The sequence below is a fragment of the Danio rerio genome, chromosome 3 (genome assembly GCF_052040795.2).
Source record: "Danio rerio strain M-AB ecotype USA chromosome 3, GRCz13ab, whole genome shotgun sequence".
NCBI classification, from domain to species: Eukaryota; Metazoa; Chordata; class Actinopteri; order Cypriniformes; family Danionidae; genus Danio; species Danio rerio.
The window spans coordinates 16,830,014-16,852,352 of record NC_141023.1 but is presented as its reverse complement, the minus strand read 5'-3'; the positions used below and the strand labels follow the sequence as shown (position 1 = coordinate 16,852,352).

Genomic DNA, 22,339 nt, shown 5'->3' with positions numbered 1-22,339 from the left:
ACAACAAAATAACTTCAATTGTATGAAAACCACGTCTTCCCTCCACAGAACAAATGTCAAGCAACAACACAGGATGAGTAAATGATGACAGATGTTTCATTTTTGAGTGAGAAATCGCATTAACAATAAGTTTTGGTCTCAACAGCTTTCGCCAAGCCGCCAACCATTTTCAGACACAAGCAGTCAACTCTTTTTACACACATGGGTTTATATTTAGCAAACTTATTTTATGTGTTTTCCCTTTAGGGACGACCTTTGCAAAACACTTTCAACAAGATTTGCTGTTCTCTAGGGATATTCTCAGAAATACAGTCCCATGGGAAGCTCAAAACACGCTCACACACATTTGCACAGATACTCACTCACTGTAATGGTTACATATTTTTAATATCTGTGCAACAACAACTTTGTTCTGTTGTTGGATGCATGTACCAAAAAAACATAAGCGTAATGTGTTATAAATGTGGAGATAATTGTATGTTTTGTATGCTCATAGTGTTTGTTTGAACATTTTGGCTGCATGTGATTTGCTTGTTTTGTTGCTTGTTTTGTTGTTTCTGGAGTGTCAGAATAGTGTATAAAGGCTCAGCCCTCTTCTGGAAAGTTCATTTGCATTTAAAGGAACAAGCACATAAATTGCATGTTTTTGCTCAGAGCCGAACAGAGACAAGGCTGACAAAATGTAATAAATGATCTGTGGGGCATTCTGGGGACAGCAGAGATTTATCATGACCCCTCTTAAAGTCAAGTGGTATTTTAGGCTTTTTATCTGGATTTTGCCTACCCAAATTTAAAAGCTTCCCGAATTGACATGCAGAGGTTTAAATGCAAAGATTTTTGCATTTTTGTGTAAATGGTATCATTTTAAAGTAACACCTTTGACTTTGCAAAAAAAAAGTCGCCACCGCGGAATGAACCTTCAACTTAACCAGCATATGTTTGATGCAGCATATGCCCTTCCAGCTGCAACCCATCTCTAGGAAAAACCCATACACTCATACACTACGAACAATTGAGCTTACCCAATACACTTATAGCGCATGTCTTTGGACTTGTGGGGGAAACTGAAGCACCTGGAGGAAACCCACAAGAAGAAGGGAAGAACATGTAAACCACACAGAAATGACAACAGATGCAACAGAGGCTCAAACCAGTGACCTTCTTTCTGTGAGGTGATAGCGCTACCCACTGTGCCACTGCGCCACTGTTTTAATTTCATTGGAACTGAATTAAATTTAAAAGGGTCTAGTACAGTTTGTTGATTTACATGTGCAGATCTCCTCTGTCACATCTAATGCACTGTTCTTACCCTCCGTTCATCATAGATTTTTGTTATTTTCAGTTTAATGAACTCTTTGCTGCATGGTCCAAATTCCATAATTGAATATAGACAGAAACAGCGCGGCTCAGGCCAGAAAGAGCGAGGGAAAGAGCCGCTTCCGGCACGCGCTCGGATAATGTGTTCCAGACACTTCGTCCTGTGTTTGGGAAAACAAGGGTGTTTGTGTTTGCATGGGTCAGGAAGAGGGGGGGGGGTCATGAAAGCTCAGCTCCATAGAGAAAATGGATCTGAATTGTAGTGTAAAAACACACACATGACTGAAAACTGGAGAACAAAATAAGCTTGCAGCATTCAGAGAAAACTGAGAAACGTGAATAAAAAGTAATTTAGATGTGTGGAAAAATCGATGTACTTTATTATCGTAGTTTGTTCAACTAAACAAAAAATAAATTATTACCAGTCACAGAAAAACTAAATTGGAAATTAAGAATTTAATTCAACCCAAAATGTACATTTATTTATTTAGTTTTTCTTCATGATCTCTCAAAATGACTTTTTTAAAATTTACTTTCTTTTATCAATAATACTAAAAAGGATATTTTAAACAAGGGTAAGGGGCCACAAGAGGGTGCAATGGAGGAAAAATTATGTTTTAATTTTATTTTAAATATTGTATTATACAAATATTATTAATATTTAAGAATATCAAATTATAATTATATTTAATATAAATATAATAAAAACATTAATATTATTTTTATATATTAACATTATTATTAATATACCAAATTATACACACACACACACAAACACAAATGTGCATTTACTGTTTATTTTATTTTAAATAAGATAAAATACATAGCTTAAATGATAATAATAATAATAATAATAATAATAATAATAATAATAATAATAATACTTATTATTATTATTATTACTTTTTATAATTATTTTTAATATTATTATGAGGATGATGACTATCAACAACAACAACAACAACAATAATAAATTAAAATAGGACCACATATTTAATAATGATCAATATTAATTAGTGGTCTATTTAAATTCATATAACTATTTAAAATATCTATATAAAAAAATTTGCATATACTGTATATTTTATTTTAAATAAGATAAAATACTTAGCTTAAATTATATTAAATAATAATAGTAAAATAATAATAATAATAATTGTTAATATTATTAGTATTATTATGATGATTATTATCAACAACAACAATGACTATTTAAAATAGGATCAAATATTTAATAATAATCAATATTAATTAGTAATCTATTCAAATCTATATAACTATTAAAAAAATTTAAAACTGCAAAAACTGTATAAATATATATATATATATATATATATATATATATATATATATATATATATATATATATATATATATATATATATATTATTACTATTATATATATAATAGTAATAATAATAATAATAATAATTATTATTATATTACTATGATTATCAACATCGACAACAACAACAATAATGTAAAGTAAAATCAAATATTAAAATAATGATCAATATTAATTTGTAATTATTTAAATCTGAAAATATTTATATAAATATAAAAATATCTATTTATCCATTTTTTAATAGGTTTATATATAATAATATATATAATATATATATATATATTTTTTTTTTTCAATTGTATTCCACACAAAATAACTAAAACTTACTGCTGATCATTAAGACATCTGCCCCAGCTCTCCTCTGCATTAATAATGACTGATTAATGATCAAATAGTTCATTTAGTCTGTTATTTTCAATGAATCAGCTGAGATACCACACAAAAAAGAGACTTGAGTGGATACAGTACTTAAATCAAGCAAACAACAACAGCTTCTTTCTACACAGATACAAAGAATCAACCTTTGAGCAATAGCATTAAAGCAGAAGTCCACTATTATGAAACTCCACAGATGCTCTAACAGTTCTCACACCAAGACAGCTGTGATTTATTATTACCATTGAGGCATAAAACTGTCCCACCACGGACATGAAATACCTATATTTACCCATTTACTACAGCATGCACAATTCAAATCCATCCACTTACTTGCTCTGTGGTCCAGACAAAATTATCAAGCAGGGCACGTTAACTTTTCACAGGATGTTATGTGCCAGTCAAAAGCGCTGACTCATGACTCTGTTCATAGTAAACACCACGTGTTGTGCAATCTAAAATGTCCATATTTATACCGGAGCACGTTTAGATTAGAATCAGGCTTCAATATGGTTGCAATACAAGCTGACTTCGGTTTTTTTTTCTCTCCATTAAAAGACTCTCGTGATAGACTGATAGCATTGAATTTAAAACTGGCACGCAAGCTACAATTACAAATGGCTCTGTGTGACAAAAATAACTCAAGATTTGCATTTACAAATAAAAACGTTTTAAAAAAAGTATCCGTAGCATATTCACTTTTGACTTTGTGTGCTGACGTGTCCAAAATGCAAAATCGGATACCAAAAGCGAGCAACAACTGGTACTAATATACCCTCACAGTTTGTTGTGGTACAATTGAAAATCATTTATGTCCATACCTAATCTCAGATGGTCAGACAGTGATCCATATTTTGTAAATAGTTGAAATGTTGGTGGAGATGCAGGATACAGACTAAAGTGAACGCAACGATTTTGTTAACTCAATAATAAATTCAATATGTGATATGAATTAGTAGTTAACTTATTAGGCCTGTCATGATAACTCTTTTTGCTGCACAATATATTGCACCAAGATTAATTGTGATAAACAATATAACTGTTATTTTAGGTGATGATTTAAGGCCACCAGCAACAAGTTCCACTAAACAGTGATTTTAATCTGTACCATAAACATCAGTTTATATCTGAACTATAAACTGTTCTCCCAGAACCTCTGTGCTATTTAATTGTTTGTAACTAACGCCGTTTAAATGCAGCGCTTCGAAGGATTAATAAACATACTTAAATCATTATCATTTATCATTCATGTTGCGGAGGTTTGAATTGAGATCCCGATCTTTTAATGTTTAATCATATACAATGTATTAATGCAGGCTAAACAAACAGTGACAGAAAACGCCTTTAATTAATATCCTAAGAAAGCGTTTAGGTACTACCACAACTTTTTCTGTCATCATTATATTTTACAGGGAAGCCAAAATATCTAAAAAATATATATGTGATTTTAATGACGCAGGAGGCGATCTCTCTCTCTGCAATTGTTATGAATGTTGGATTAACCTACAAGTTCACAAAAAGTTGTTAAAGTTCATAAAGTTATCACGTGCATTCTGAACTGTGGGTTGTGATCCACTACACCCCTAATAATATTGCAAGTATACTCTTTCAAAGAACACAGAATATTCTATTTTTAACAATATTTAGCCATTGAAACTACAGCACAAAAACATATGTCCATAACAAATGAATTATACACAATAAGGGATAAAGTACATCCAGTCGGCTGTTATCGCAGAATAAAGCTCAACAGGTTTATCAACATCCCGATGTAAAAAAAAAAAAAAAAGCTTTCTATGGCTTCTGAGAATCCAAAAAGAGCCACATATTTATAAATAATGCTATGATAGCTGTTTTAACATTAAGTTATAATTGAACTGTAATGAAATAGCTTGATAATGAGCAGGAAATGTTTATGGGCCAATGAAAAATGAAAAGTCTGTGTTATTCAGCGGTTGTTATCTAGGAATAATATAAAAAAAAACATACCTTGGATATGTTTATATTGGACATGTTGGAATAACATATATTGGAATACATTGCAACTGAAAAAACTAGAATGAAGTATTCAAGAGAGATGTGTAATAATAATAGTTAGCACAATCAACTAAACATTTCAACACCATGTAAATATTGATATAATAATTATAATTCAATTCAGTTGCGACACTAAAAATGTTTTTTTACACTTAAATGCAAAACCCCACAATTTTCATAAGTGTATCGAACTGTGAAGGTTGTACAGAAGGGTTCAATATTATTCAGAGCTTTGCGGCATCCCTATTACATACTGTACTATTCATGGGCCTCAGTCAACATAATATAGTACTTTTGCATCTGTTGATCTTATCTTATGTGTGGATGAAAACTCATGGCAAAAATGAGAGTAGCTCACTGTCCATGATGCATGAAATAAATGGAGAAAAATCTTAAATGCTGTAATTTTGGGTATTAAAGTATTTAAAAGGGGAACCCACTGTCTTCAGAAAAGTATTTTCTTCTTAAGTTCCTATAAAATACCAGCACATCTGTTTGTTTTTAACACTAACCATGAAAGCGCAGTTATTCCTGCTGTTTTATAAGTGCCATCTTATGGAAGCTTGTTTCTGCTGCTGAAAAAAAAAATAAGTAAAAGGTTTGTATATATCATGCAATTGTGACTTTATTTCTCAGAACTGCAAGATATAAAGTCAACATTTTTCAGTTAATTGTGTCTTTTCATTTCAGATATTTGACTTTTGTTACAAGTGTGACTACAGTTAAAGTCAGAATTATTAGCTCTCCTGAATTAATAGCTGTTTATTTTCCCCCCATTTCTGTTTAACGAAGAGGAGACACCTGAACAAGCTAATCAAGGTCTTACTAGGTATACTTGAAACAATCAGGCAGGTGTATTAAGGCAAGTTGCAGCTAAACCCTGCAGGGACACCGGCCTTCCAGGACCGAGATTGGTGACCCCCTGGCTTAAAGGGTCACGAAACACAAAAACACATTTTGTGAGCTGTTGTCAGTCATATATGAGTCCCATGCTGCTAAGAACACTATCAGGACACATTTATAACACAAAAAGTGAAAATAGGTTGTTTTTGCATAATTTCGAGCAAATTGATTCTTCCGGTTTGAAACAAATTTTTGAAGCTGCGTCACAGCCATAAGATCATAGCATGTATTCCAGCATGTAGACTGGCTGTCTGTACCTTGGAGTACTTTGTGATGTCTCTGAGTGTGCTGCATTAATTCATGAGAATGAATCACTGAATTTGTTGCTCTTACAACTGGGATGAATGACAAGACTTTTGTCAGGTAGTGTGTGTGTGTGTATATATATATATATATATATATAAACCTGAATAACTTAAAATATAAACATTTTAAAATATAAATAACTTACAATATATTCAGAATAACTCACAATTCTGTCTTAACTTGCAATTTCTTTCTATCTATCTATCTATCTATCTATCTATCTATCTATCTATCTATCTATCTATCTATCTATCTATCTATCTATCTATCTATCTATCTATCTATCTATCTATCTATCTATCTATCTATCTATCTATCTATCTATCGTATCCATCCATCCATCCATCCATCCATCTATAGTATCCATCCATTTATCTATAGTATCTATCTGTCTATCCATCCCTTCCTTTCTCCCTCCCTCCCTCCCTCCATCCATCCATCCATCCATCCATCCATCCATCCATCCATCCATCCATCCATCCATCCATCCATCCATCCATCCATCCATTCATCCACAGTATCTATCCATCCATCCATCCATCCATCCATCCATCCATCCATCCATCCATCCATCCATCCATCCATCCATCCATCAACAGTATCTATCATCCATCCACCCGTTTATCTACAGTATTTATCTGTCCATCCATCCATCCATCCATCCATCCATCCATCCATCCATCCATCCATCCATCTCTAGTATCCATCCATCCATCCATCCAGATATATAACCTAAATGACTTAAAATATAAACATTTTAAAATATAAATAACTTACACCATTGTCATAAATAACTTAATACTAACTCACAATTCTGTCCTAACTTGCAATTTCAAGTTTACAACACGATTCTTTGAAAAAAAAAAAAGCCACAGATCTGAGATAAGTCAAAATAACTTTGTTTTATTTAGTGCCAGAAATAGGCTTCCATACTACCACTTGGCAGAAAGCGAAACCGCATTTTTATTCAGCTTGTCTACTGTTTTATTTAGCAGTTTTTAAGGATACGTCAAATTTACAAGGTTTTACTTTAAACTTTTAAATGAAAAGTAATTTAATAAAAAAAAGAGAAAGAAATGTGTATTCGAATTAGAAAAAAAAAAACATGGTAATATTGCTTATTTTTTAAAATGGAATTGTAATTGACCGTGTACAATCAGGATCAGTGCATCAGTCAAACCTAACAAGTGGATTTTATTAGTGTGAGAGTGCGAAACCACACAAATAGTGCTTCCTGTGGGATTGACATGACACCATAGAGACCATGAAGTGTTTTAGAGACAAAACATGGAGAAAGAGGAAGCAGCAGCAAACAAACTGTTGAAGTGAGAGAGCAGAGTAACATTCAGCCCACTACAGCATCACCTGAAACACACTTGCCTTATTCCTATTCCAGGATACAGCAGGACAAAATCAAGCACTACACAACACATTCATTCTTAATAGCAGCATTAAAACCCTCCACACATTCTGCAGTGTGTGGACTGCTATTGTTCGGTGAGCTTCCTTTAACTACTCAAGCATGAAAGGAGTGTTTTTCCGCACCCTCCCCCTTTCTTCTCTTCTTTTTAGTGCACACATATTTACATCAGTTTCACATACAAGTAATCAGTGGAGAAACTGGCTTATAGGAACCAGATTCATGAGTTAAACATCACAGTGACTTCTGGCTTTCTTAAAGAAGCTTCAATATAGTTTTTTCATCCATCCATCCATTCATCCATCCATCTGTTTATCTATCTATCTGTCTATCCATCCATGCGTTTATCTACAGTATTTATCTGTCCATCCATCCATCCATCTATCCATCCATCCATCCATCCATCTGTTTATCTATCCATCCATCTATTCATCCATCCATTTATCTACAGTATCCATCCATCCATCCATCCATCCATCCATCCATCCATCCATCCATCCATCCATCCAAACATAGTATCAATCCATTTATCTATAGTATCTATCTATCTATACATCCCTCCATCCCTCCATCCATCCATCCATCCATCCATCCATCCATCCATCCACAGTATCTATCCATCCATCCATTCATCCATCCATCCATCCATCAACAGTATCTATCATCCATCCATCCATCCATCTATCTATCTATCTGTTTATCTATCTATCTATCCGTCTATCCATCCATCCATTTATCTTCAGTATTTATCTGTCCATCCATCCATCCATCCATCCATCCATCCATCCATCCATCCATCCATCCATCTCTAGTATCCATCCATCCATCCGTTTATCTATAGTATCTATCTATCTATCCATCCCTCCATCCACCCTTCCATCCATCCATCCATCCATCCATCTCTAGTATCCATCCATCCATCCATCCATCCATCCATCCATCCATCCATCCGTTTATCTATAGTATCTTCTTGTCTATCTATCCCTCCATCCATCCATCCATCCATCCACAATATCTATCCATCCATCCATCCATCCATTCATCCATAGTATCTATCTGTCTATCCATCCATCCATTTATCTACAGTATCCATCCATTTATCCATAGTATCCATCCATCTATCCATCCACAGTATATATCTGTCTATCCCTACATCCATCTACAGTATCCATCCATCCATCCATCCATCCATCCATCCATCCATCCATCCACCCATCCATCCATCCGTTTATCTATCTATCTGTCTATCCATCCATCCGTTTATCTACAGTATTTATCTGTCAATCCATCCATCTCTAGTATCCATCCATCCATCCATCCATCTATCCATCCATCCATCCATCCACAATATCTATCCATCCATCCATGCATCCATCCATCCATAGTATCTATCTGTCTATCCATCCATACATTTATCTACAGTATCCATCCATTCATCCATAGTATCCATCCATCTATCCATCCACAGTATATATCTGTCTATCCATACATCCATCTACAGTATCCATCCAGCCATCCATTTGTTTATCGATCTATCTGTCTATCCATCCATCCGTTTATCTACAGTATTTATCTGTCCATCCATCCATCTCTAGTATCCATCCATCCATCCATAGTATCCAGCCGTTTATCTATAGTCTTTATCTGTCTATCCATCCCTCCATCCCTCCATCCATCCATCCATCCATCCATCCATCCACAGTATCTATCCATCCATCCATCCATAGTATTCTTCCACAGTATCTATCTACAGTATCTACATTTTCTATCCATCCATCCATCTATACATACAGTAAGTTCTGCAAAATAAATTAATACAGGTTTGAAACGGTGAGTGCATGAGGTGAAATAATGTTCATTTTGCATAAACAGTATTTTATTTATTAAAAAAAAAATGTTAAATTTGTTGATTTTTCTTCTGCTTAGCTTATTATCAGAGGTCTCCACAACAGAACAAACAGCCAACTACTCCGGCATATGTTTTACGCAGCAGATGCCCTTCCATTTTAAAATGTATTTAAAACACATTTAATTAATTAATTTTTATTATTTGATTAATATGAAATTTCCTTGAACTAAAACTGCCCGCAGGTGGAAAATTGAGTCAGATATTTACTGTATTCATTCAAACAACTGATTCATTTAGAAAATCCAAAAGCATTTTGGCCCTGCAAATATAGGCTTATTGCTATTATTTTTGTTAGCAAAACAGAAAATGAAGTAAAAAAAAAAAAAAAAAAAAAAATATATATATATATATGTATATATATATATATATATATATATATATATATATATATATATATATATATATATATATATATATATATATATATATATATATATTAGATTAGATTAGATTCAACTTTATTGTCATTACACATGTACAAGTACAATGCAACGAAATGCAGTTTAGGTCTAACCAGCAGTGCAATAGCAGCAAGTGCAGGATACAGGAATAAGTTATAAAGTGCAGTTATAGAAAACTATGGTGATATTTACAGATGGATGTACTATGAACATTATATACAGGTTCAATAAGCTATGAGCAGATTTACAATATATGAATATATGTACAGGTTGCTATTAATAATCAGTAGTGTGCAGATAAATAAACATGATTACAAGTGTATATGTTACAATATATGAATATATGTACAGGGATAGATAAACATGATTACAATGTATATGTAACAATATATGAATATATGTACAGGTTGCTATTAATAATCAGTAGTATGCAGATAAATAAGCATGATTTCAAGTGTATATGTATAGTGGGTGTGTACATAATTACTAATGTCCATATGCAGTGGTTATGTAAAGTTCAATAAGTAAACAGTTCAATGTGGTACAGTGAATGTGCAAATTTTTAAATGTGCAAATGTTAAACAGTGCAGTTATTGCGAGGAGTTTAAGTTAGAGGAGAGTGTGGGGTGTATTGGGGGGCAAAAGAGTCAGTGGGGGGCAAAAGAGTCAGTGAGGGGCAGAGTTCAGGAGGGAGACAGCTCTGGGGAAAAAGCTGTTCCTCAGTCTGCTGGTTTTTGTCCGGGGGAGCCTGAAGCGCCTGCCGGAGGGCAGGACAGAAAACAGTCTGTGAGCGGGGTGAAAGGTGTCCTTCAGAATACTGCGTGCTCGGCGCAAACAGTGTTTCTTCTGGATGTCCTCTATGGCTGGCAGTGTGGTCCCTGTGATGCATTGGGCAGTTTTCACCACCCGCTGCAGTGCCTTACGCTCAGCAACAGAGCAGCTTCCATACCAGACTGTGACACAGTTTGTCAGGATGCTCTCTATTGTGCAGCGGTAGAAGTTCACCAAGACGGCTGATGAAAGCTGGTTCTTCTTCAGTTGCCTTAAGAAGAATAGGCGCTGGTGAGCCTTCTTGATCAGGCTGGAGGTGTTGGTGGTCCAGGAAAGGTCCTTTGAGATGTGGGTCCCCAGGAACTTAAAGGATGAGACAGGCTCAACGGCCATCCCATTGATGTGGATGGGATCATGTGAGCCTGTTCGTCCCTTTCTGAAGTCCACAATGAGCTCCTTGGTCTTTTTGGTGTTAAGGAGCAGATTATTGTCGGTGCACCAAGTGGCCAGATGCTGTATCTCCTCCCTGTAGGCCACTCATCATTGTTTTTTCTGATTAGACCAATCACTGTGGTGTCATCTGCAAATTTGATGATGGTGTTGGATCTATTAACAGGCCTACAGTCAACGGTAAAAAGGGAGTAGAGGAAGGGGCTCAGCACACAGCCCTGTGGTACACCAGTGTTGAGTGTGACGGTGGTGGAGCAGATGTGGCCTGATCTAACATTCTAAGGTCTGTTAGTCAGAAAGTCCATAAGTCCATAAATGATTTTTATATAATACAACAGTTTATGAACTGTATTTACCAACCTAATTTTGGGAAATGTAACTGATGTATGAATTTATAACAAAATGTGTACAATTAAATTCATTCATATGAACTGGGCACTATAAATTATCATTATTATAAAATTTTAGATTACTTTTTTGTTTATCTACTCTAACCAAGCTATTAAAAAAAAAAAAAAACATGTAAGGTAATACAAAAAACTAAACATTACCTTTAATCTACAACCTTGGAAGACTATACCAAACGTATGTTGCATATGCAATGTTTACATTACAATACAAACAGTGTCCTTTAACATATGTGGCACTGATTTTAATTTAGAATGTATTTAAATATGATATTACTGTCAAAATGCAACACATTTTTGGTGGGAGGTTTTGTCTAAATCAGGGGGGAAAAAAAGAATTTTAAAGATATAAATCACTGAAAATGTTTTGTGCAATGATTAATTATCAAAAATATAGTCCATAAAGGCCAACTATTAAGAAAAATATCTTAGTGATTATATAAATTAAACCTATAGAACTGTAGTCAATAAATAAACGTCTTAATAAAACCTTTGGGAAATTTAAAATATATTCCAGAACTGTATTAAATAAATATAAATACAATAAAATGAATAAAAAAATGAATTTTAAAGATAAAAATCACTGAATATGTTTTGTGCAATGATTAATGATCCACAATTTAGTCCATAAAGAAGTAGTAAAGAAATACACCTTAGGGATTATATAAATTAAACCTGTAGAACTGTAGTCAATGAATAAAAGTCATAATAAATGATAAATTACCTATGGACAATTTTAAATATATTCCAGAACTGTATTAACTTAACATAAATAACTTAAAATAAATACTAAAATTACATTTAACTGTTGCAAGTGAGTACAGGCATCACAAAATTTTAAAGTGCAATGCAAAAAAAGGAATAATTTTAATTCAAAAACATCTAATAAGGACTTCATTGTACAGTGTTAGGATAAATTAAAAGTGCTTTTAATGATTGACTTAATGATTGAGCAGAGCACTAGATGAAGGAAAGAATAATCTAGATTCAAAAATAAAACATGCACAGAGAATTAAACATCCAATATTGGCTGCAGCTTAAACAGCAGAGGAGGGTGCTAACAGTGCCAAGGTCATGGGTTTAGTACCTTGGAAATGCATGAACATGATATTTTGGACACCATAAATGCACTGCAAGTTGCTTCAAATAAAAGCATCTGCCAAATGGATAAATGTAAGCTTTGATTACATAAAATAAAGGACTATTATTTTATGTAAAGACATATTTTAGCTGTATGAACATAATAATAATAATATTAATAAATAAAATAATTAATAAAATAAATAATAATAATAATAATAATAAATAAAATAATTAATAAAATAAATAATAATAATAATAATAATAAATACAAATTTAAAATAGTAATAAATAAACAAACAACAATAAAAAATAACCAAATACATAAATACAAAATTATAATAAATACATATATAAATAATAATAATTAATAAACTTAGCAATAATAATAATTAAATATAAAAATAATAAATAACTAAATAAACAAATAACAAAATATTAAATAATAATATTATTTTAAATAAATAAACAAACAACAATAAAAAATAACCAAATACATAAATAGAAAATTATAATAAATACATATATAAATAATAATAATTAATAAAATTAGCAATAATAATAATTAAATATAAAAATAATAAATAACTAAATAAACAAATAACAAAATATTAAATAATAATATTATTTTAAATAAATAAATAAACATACAATAAACAAATAATAATAATAATAATTTTAAATAATAAACAAATAATAATAATAATAATAATAATATTTTGAATTAACAAATAAATAATAATAATAATAATAATACAAATTTAAAATAGCTATTAAATAAACTAACAACAATGCTAAAAAATAACCAAATACATAAATAAAAAAATAATAAATACATAGATAAATAGTTATAATTAATAAACTTAATAATAATAATAATAATAACTAAATATACAAATAATAAATAACTAAATAAACAGATAACAAAATATAATAAAAAATAATAATATTATTTTAAATAAATAAATAAATAAATAATAAACAAATAATAATAATAATAACAATAATAATAATAATAATAATAATAATAATAATAATAATAATAATATTTTAAATTAACAAATAATAATAATAATAATAATAATATCATGCAAAAAAAAAACATTGATTTGTGAAATAGAAACAGAAGAAAAGGCGTTCTGGTAAATGAAATAACGCAGTTACATACATACACACTCTAATTTAAAGACAGGGCAGAGATCCAAAGCAGGAGGACAGCTCGAGCTGGCCATATGTTTTCTGTCTCTAATCATCTAATGGGATGTCCTTTGAGGTTTTAGTCTTCTTAAATTAGGACCATGTGCGAGAGGGCAACATTGTGTCTGCTGAGCAAGTCTTTTGAAATCAATATTTTTTGCAGCTTGCGCCCAATCTTTTCTGACACAAACTGAAATGATGCATCGCCTTCATAACAATGCAATTTTACCCCTCTACCAGTATTCGGTGACAAAACATCATTAACATTCGAAACAACTGTAATCAGCGAGTGAAAGCATCATTTGTGGAAAATCTGAAAACATCTTCAGAATCTAGTTTTAAGCACATTATACTAATGAGCTCACAATAAAAGCCTCCAAATCTTTCTTGTGTCACTCTCTCTCGCTTTCTATCCCTGACAACACAGGCAATTCTGAGTGAATGTTTCCGATACTGTGTTTTCATAAGCCTTGTTACCTCCCTTGAACTGCCTTTAGGGCCAAGGCAGCTTTCAAGACTAAATGTGGCAGCAGATGTCAGTCAACAGGAAGAATTTTCGTTTTCTTTTTCTAGTGCAAGACCTTCACATAACATTGAGTCATTTTGCTCCAAAAATCTTGTGATTTAACAAAACATTTTAATGTCGGTTTGTTTAAAAGCAAATAGAAAATCTGCAATCTGCGTAGTCACTACTATATTAATATGACTGAGCATATTTTCATGACATTGTGTATGTAATGTAATGTAATGTGTATTTACACAGTGCATTTACTGTGGTGGGTCTTTCTACACCACCACTAGTGTGCAGCATCCACTTGGATGCGATGGCTGCACAGGACAATGGTGCCAGGGTGCTCCCCTCACACCAGCTATAGGTGGAGTGGAGAGATTGATAAAGGCAATTTGGTGTATGGGTATGAGTAGAAGGCCATAGGTAAGGGTAGATGGAGGGAACTTAGCCAGGACATCAGGGTTACACCTCTGCTCTTTAGGAGAAGTTTGTTCGTTCGTTCGTTCATTTGTTCGTTCGTTTGTTCGTTCGTTCGTTCGTTCATTCATTCATTCATTCGTTTGTTCGTTCATTTATTCATTCATTCATTTTCACCCGTTTTTCCGGGGCCGGGTCGAGGCGACAGCAGTCTTAGGAGAAAACCCCAGACTTTCCTCTCCCCAGACACTTCCTCCAGCTCCTCCGGGGGGATCCCAAAGCGTTCCCAGGCCAGCAGAGAGACATAGTCCCTAAAGCATGTCCTGGGTCTTTCCCGAGGCCTTCTCATGGTGGGACATGCCTGGAACACCTCCCTAGGTAGGCATGCAGGAGGCATCCGAAACAGATGCCCGAGCCACCTCAGCTGACTTTTCTTGATGTGGAGGAGCAATGACTCTACTCTGAGGTCCTCCCGGGTGACAGAGCTCCTCACCCTATTTATAAGGGTGCGCCCTGCCACCCTGCAAAGGAAATTATTTTGGCCGCTTGTATCCAAAGCTCATGACCATAGGTGAGAGTAGGAACGTAGATGACTATGAGAAGTGTCATGGGATTTTTAATGAACACAGAGAGTCAGGATCTTGGTTTAACGTCTCATCCGAAAGATGAAGCTCAATGACAGGATAGTTTCACCTTCACTTTACTGGGGCATGAGGACTCGCACAGATCACAGGTTAAGTGCTCCTTGCTGGCCTTGCTAACACCACTTTAGCAATTTAGTTTTCCCATATGGTCTCCCATACATGTACTGACCAGGCTCAGCACTGCTTAGCTTCAGTGAGCTTATGTAACAATTTCTTGCATCAATACGAAAATCATTTATACTCGCTATATGTATCCTCAATGTTAATGCAGCAATTTCTTGAAGACTTAAGTATCGATGACAAAATTGTACATATGAAGTACGTATGGAGTAATACTGCTCTCATCTTTTAGTCAAAAGCATTTTGTTTTTATGTACTTGTAAGACATTCCATCACATCCAAACACAAACATTTTGGACTAATTCTCAGCAAAATCCTGTGCAGCTCTGTTGTGCGTGATAGACACACTTCCATGATCAACCTGGTAACACACAATTTTCCAGGAGAAGTACCCCTAATAGGATTTCAAACCTTAGTTACGTAACCAAGAGCCAAGCCAATTTTTTTTTTCTTCCAAAACGGATTATGAACCATAAGTAAGATTTTTGGAAAAGGATAACTCTGTGTTATGTCTAAATAATTTTTCAAAATCTAAACGTCAAAATGTCAACAAACTATTCAAAAGATTAAATAGATTTTGATGTCAATTGACAACTTTGATGACAAAACAGCATCAAATTGACATCTAGTGTAAAAAAAAAAACACTAAAATATCCTGTAATATATTTTGTGTGTGTTTTTAACTCCTTTATTTGGAATTTAAGATTTCAGATTAATAAAGCTTCTTATTATATTTTATATCTTATTTTATAATACTTTTTGTGTCATTATGGTGGTGATCAGAAGGGCATCAATCCAATGTGTGGATGTTAAATAGACGTCAATGTCAACTTGATGATGTTTTGACACTAAGGTTCCCACTGGAATGCTTAAACATGATAGTCCTTTAACTCTTAACAGTGTAAAATAATTTCTGAATGCATGAAATAGCATTACACCACCCCTTTAAACACACCAACCCTAAAAAGACCAAAGTTCATACCTGTACATTTTCCCGTAGGTCTGTTGCTTCTCGTAGTGGCTGGGTGGACGCCCTGAAGAGCTCATCTACCACTTTGATCCCTGTGGTCTTTGTAGAGGTGTATTCCCTTGCTTTTCTGCCCTTTCTCACAGAGAGACCCCTCTTATGGGCCTTGCCCCCACCTCGTCGGTTTGTAATAGCAACGTGAACGAACAGCGTGGTGTTGGGCAAAAACTCCCCTGTAAGTGACTGCAGTGGTACATGCCGGTAACCGGGAAGCAGGCACTCAAAAGGAATCGTGTACTGGCCAATAAATTCATCGCCAATGTAGTCATCATCAAGGACAACAAACCGCAAAACAGCTAGCTCAGGGAGGTTGATCTGGAACTCAAAGCTTTCATCAAATATTGGATTGTCACCATTCTGCGAGACAGTTTTTGTGCGTTGTTCTGCGCAGTCTGCAGGGATTCCATGGATCTCCACATAGATGTATGGCTCTACCACATCTCCTTTAGCAGCAGAGCCTCGAGGCTTTGGTAGGTTTTGACCGCTGATCACCTTAATGTGAAGGAGCTGTGCTGAGACTCCAGGAAGCGAGTCACGAGCATTGGCACTGAAATAGGACACCTCTTCACGCATTATAGCAGGACGCAGGACATAGCCACAGTTGCCATTTTGCCTAAACCAGCCAAGGTTCAAATCCATCATCAAACCTGGAGTTTGGTAATTCATAGCCACAATTTGGCAACCACACTTCCAGAAGTCCTGTGGATTCATGTTGCTAGCATCAATGCGCATGGGTGTAGGGTACACCCGTGACAGAAACCGCTTATTGTAAGAGACAAAGTCCTCTGGAAACTCATTGGCAAAGCGGTTGGCATCAACCTCATTAAAGGAGCAAATCTCCCAATGCTTCTGTTCGCGTTTTGACATCTCAAAGTCACGGAACTGAACGGACTTGCAAAGGGTGACTAGGTCAGAAAGTTCCTTGCAGAGTCGTAATCGTTTGCAGCCAATCCCGTTAAGGTGATCCTTATCATCTACACCCATCATTCTCCTGGACATCTCAAAACCTTCTTCTTCATCTGTGACCTCTCCTTCAGAGTCTTGTGAATCTGTTGGCAAGCGCTTCCCTTTAATGAGTACCTTTCCCTTGAGTTTATCAGGGGAGGGCAAATAGTGGTCCTCCAGATTGGGAGACTCGATGTGCAGTTTGTCTCCAAGAATCTTCTTCAGATGTTGAGCCATGACTCTCTGCTGGGGAACACTACAATGTGTGACAAGACAGAGGATTAGTGGATACTCTGAACTCTCAAAGGCATACTGGTTAATGACATCAAGAATTTTACAAAAGGCCAGCTGGGATGCAACAGAGCTTCCAACATAGACCACAGGCTCACAGTCAGGACCATCCCAGACTACAACCTCTAGGCTTCGACAACCCATTCGCAGTGCTCGAACATAGCTGCTGAGGTCAGAAGAGCCCCAGTAGTGATCTTCTAAAAGTGAGGCATTGTGAGAAGAATTGATGTAGTAGTGTGAAAGGGGCTGCGTCATGTCCTGACAAACATGCTTGTGCTGCGGGTCAAAAATGTGGCACTCGGATGACAGGAGGTAGTGTGTGAAGCCATCTATGGACAAGTAGCCATTATTACGTCCTTCAGCAGAGGGTTCGTACTTATGCACAATCTCCCGACACATTTCCTCTGTGACACCCTCCACTCCCTGCTCCACCTCCACAAAGATCATCAAGTCTTTAGAGTCCAGGTATTCTTTGTTGCTGGAAAACTGCACCAGCAGGAAAAAGATCTCGGAGCGTGTGCACAGTTCACAGTATGCCTCTACAAATGTGTCTAAATCAATGCCTTCACCATAGCAGTCCTTGGCCTTTTGTAGCTCTTTGAACTTCAGTTCGATGCGAGACTCTCTCATGCCAGGATTGAGACCCTTTATGATTTGGGTGGCCCGGAATAGGTCAATGTGTCCTTGCCTTTCTGGATCAGCTAGATCAAACACGGACCCAATCCATGACGTTCGTACACTAGGTTGACTAGGTTCTGCTACACCCACCATATGCCTCCCATATGAGACCAGGTACCGCAGTCCCATCACCCAGGTGCTAACCACATCTGCAGTGCTTGCAACCAGATCAAGGGATTCATAGTTGTCACCATATATAATCGAGAATGCACACTCCTCTGGGAACTGATCCGAGAGTCCGTTGCTGCGTAGGACAGGTGTTTTCTTTCCCAATCGAACTTCTTTGATGCTCTTGATTTCAAGCTTGGCCTTCTCAGAGTCTTTTTTTGATGGTTCCCAGCGGAGCCAGCGCATGTCAGGATCCAACAGGAAGTAACGATTGTACATGCGAGAATTAGAACGAACTTTCTTCATCTCACAGCCTTCCATCATGAAGGCCATACAGGCAGCTGTGCTGTTCATCTTGCGATCACTTGGCATGGAGCTGAATGAGACGGTCTTCTTCCTTGACTGTCTCTGTTTTGAACCATCCTAAAGAGAGAGCATAAAGAAGGCTGGTTAGTGTAGTGGACATACACATTACAAAATCAACCCATACATCAAAGTCACTTTCAAAGAAAGCCTCTTCAGGCAACTATTTTGGGTATACAAGATTTAAGTCCTATCTAGATGTATGTGAAAATCCTGAAATTAATAAACTACTTGAAAAGTTAATATGTAAAAACTTCACATGAACTGTCAGATTTTTTATTCCAACATCCAAGCAGTGACTATTTATAGTGAACCAGTTAATATGCACATGCAGAACTCCACATTTTAAAACACTCTTTCAGATTGAGCTTCTAGTGACTACTGCAGTGATGCGAAGACCTTATTTATAACAAGGGTGCTCAATCCTGCCCCTGAAGATGTACCTTTCTGTACAGTTCAGCTCCAACCCTGATTAAAACATACCTGAACCAATTAATTAGGACCTGAACAGCACTTGATAATTACAGAGACGTGTGTTTTTATATGGGTTGCAACTGAATTCTGAAGGCAGGTAGATCCCCAGGAACAAGGTTGGTCACCAGTAACTTATAAGATGGAACTTAGGTCCAATCCCAATTCTATTTTTGTACCCCTACCCCTTCCCAGACATACACAGAGTGTAGAGGGGAAGGGCTTAAAAATTGACCCTTAAGAAATGGGACAGCACTACAGCACCTGGACATGTCATCATTTGTCACCGCAATCTCTTGCTTCATATGAGATCGACAATCACGACTGCTGTAGTTATTCCAGTGTCTTTCTTTTTTTTGGTATTTATCTTCAGGAAATCACTGAAGGCAACGATATCATGTTTCATAACGATATAATATGACAATAAGATCGTAACTGTATTGTGCATTTACATCGTGGCCATATTCATCTATGTAAACACAACATTACCATTACACAAGACACTGTAAAAAGGTCATTCCCAGGAACTAGACTTTTCTGACAGGGTATTCAAGTGTCATCGACTGACAGAATGTTGCTGGTGTATTCTAGGAAATATTCTTAACACTTGGTTTTAAGTGTGGTTCTGAAAAATCTCAGTTTCAAGGGGTATCTAGCCCTTCCCCTTAGCCCTACGCCTTCAAGCTAAAGAAAATTGGGAAACCCTGTTTCTTCTATTCAAAGCAACATGAACGGACCAACTTGCACTTCTGTAGTCTTTCCTCACATATTATGCTTTCCCATGGAGTTTGTAAAACCTATGGAACAGGTGTTTTACATTTTCAAAAACTGTATCAACATATGGTAAAGTGATGTCAAAAGAACTAGTATTTTGCTACTAGTTGCTGACCAAGGCTTGGTAAAATAATTGGTAGGAAAAAAATGGAAATTAAAAGTATTAATTTAGAACTGATTAACTGCAAAAGATTGAGATTTCCTAAGACCCCACCATGCAGTACCCTTCAACACTGCATGTGTAACAAACACCAGCTAGGGCGAGCTCAGCTGTGCATGTAAACCTCAGTCCCTTGATCTCAAGGGGTGCACTGACAACAGATGCTAGATGCTGAGGTCTTTGACATTCTTGTTAATGCGCCTGATCAAATACCTGCTGGTTAGATCCCGCTTGGAGCGGGTCAATGTAGGAGGGGTTACCCATCCATTAAACTACTGCATAGAGCAAGGCAATCACACATGTTGACTTTTCCAGGAAAGATACAGACAGATAACGACATGTAGACAGTACTAATCCCTAAAGGGGAAGTCAGGTGTAAATCTGTGACAACCAGCTATAATATGATCAATTTACCAATATATTTACTTTAAGGCAAACAGAGTAAATGTTGCTAGTGAATGCACTCACACACATCAGGAAAGCTTAAGTAAATACCTAAAGCTATGAAAAAAAAGGAAACTAATATAAAATCCCATCTTGAACCTCAGCTACAGGAAATCTAAAGCATCTATTTTACAACACCTCAATGCAATCTATCACACAACAATCAATATAAAGCAGAAAGGATAGAGCAGCCAATGGCAGATAAGCCACTTGGATCAAGCTTTTAACATATAACCTCTGATAACGACCAAGGAGGGCTCTGTTTTAAGAAAACAGCTACACCTACACAAGGTGTAAGTCATCCTTTAAGTAAAGACAGATCGCAGTGATATTCCTTAAAGATATAAAGTTGGTCCCTTCGGCTTTAATAAAAGCTATAAAGTTTCTTTGCAGATGTTAAAATCAAACACTACTAATCTCAAACCAGCGAAAGCAGCATGCGTACACAGAAGATCAGACATATGAATACATTCACTGCCAGAGAAAACATCCAAATAGATCTGATTACTCCATCTAAATATGAACTCCTGCTCTGGAGCCTTTCCAAGTCAAAGCGCACGCAGAGACAAATACCAGGGGAGCCTTCAGCCGGATCAAAACCGTATCAAGCACATATCGCATCAACACACCTTCTGATGAAGAGGCTTGCTATGACAGCTGAGCTTTATGTATGCAAGACACACATAACAAAAGCATACGCACTACCAAATACACAATAAAGTGAAAGTCTTGTGGAATTTAGTATACGTTTGCTACTAGTTTAGAATGAAGCATCTAAAGGTCTAAAGCAGGGGTTAGGAATCTTTTTTTTTTTAAAGTAAAAAGCCATTTCTGAATATTTTTTTTTTTTTTGGCAAATGCATTATTTTCTAAAGAGCCATTATATTATATTATTATTATTATGTGTGTGTGTGTGTGTGTTTGTATATGTATATGTATAAATATACATACATACAGTTGAAGTCAGAATTATTAGCACCCCCTTTGCATTTTTTTCTTTTGTAATATGTAATATTTCCCAAATGATGTTTAACAGAGCAAGGAAATTTTCATAGCATGTCTGATAATATTTTTTCTTCTGGAGAAAGTCTTATTTGTTTTATTTCAGCTAGAATAAAAGCAGTTTTAAATTTTTTAAACACCATTTTAAGGTCAAAATTATTAGTCCCTTTAAGCTAATTTTGTTTTCGATAATCTGCAAATCATTGTTACACAATAACTTGCCTAATTAGCATAACCTGCCTAGTTAACGCCTAGTTAAGCCTTTAAATGTCACCTTAAACTGTATAGAAGTGTCTTAAAAAAAAAAAAATTGAATAAAATATTATTTACTGTCATCATGGCAAAGATAGAATAAATCAGTTCTTAGAAATAACTTATTAAAACTATTATCTTTAGAAATGTGTTAAAAAATTCTCTATGTTAAACAGAAATTGGGGAAAAAAATAAACAGGGGGGCTAATAATTC

General features: G+C 35.2%; 1 protein-coding gene across 12 annotated transcripts in view; it reads right to left on the bottom strand.

The window, feature by feature from the left end:
• Positions 1–22,339, bottom strand: part of LOC141381166 (inactive phospholipase C-like protein 2) — a 191,591-nt gene that overhangs the window by 61,906 nt on the left and 107,346 nt on the right. For all 12 annotated transcript variants that reach the window (XR_015480577.1, XR_015480578.1, XR_015480574.1 and 9 more), the window contains one exon: positions 16,593–19,082. Coding sequence is in view for 4 of the 12 variants with exons in the window: in XM_087244151.1 (XP_087100277.1) it covers positions 16,593–19,082 (2,490 nt within the window). In the remaining 8 variants the exon portion in view is untranslated. The remainder of the gene's footprint in view (positions 1–16,592; positions 19,083–22,339) is intronic.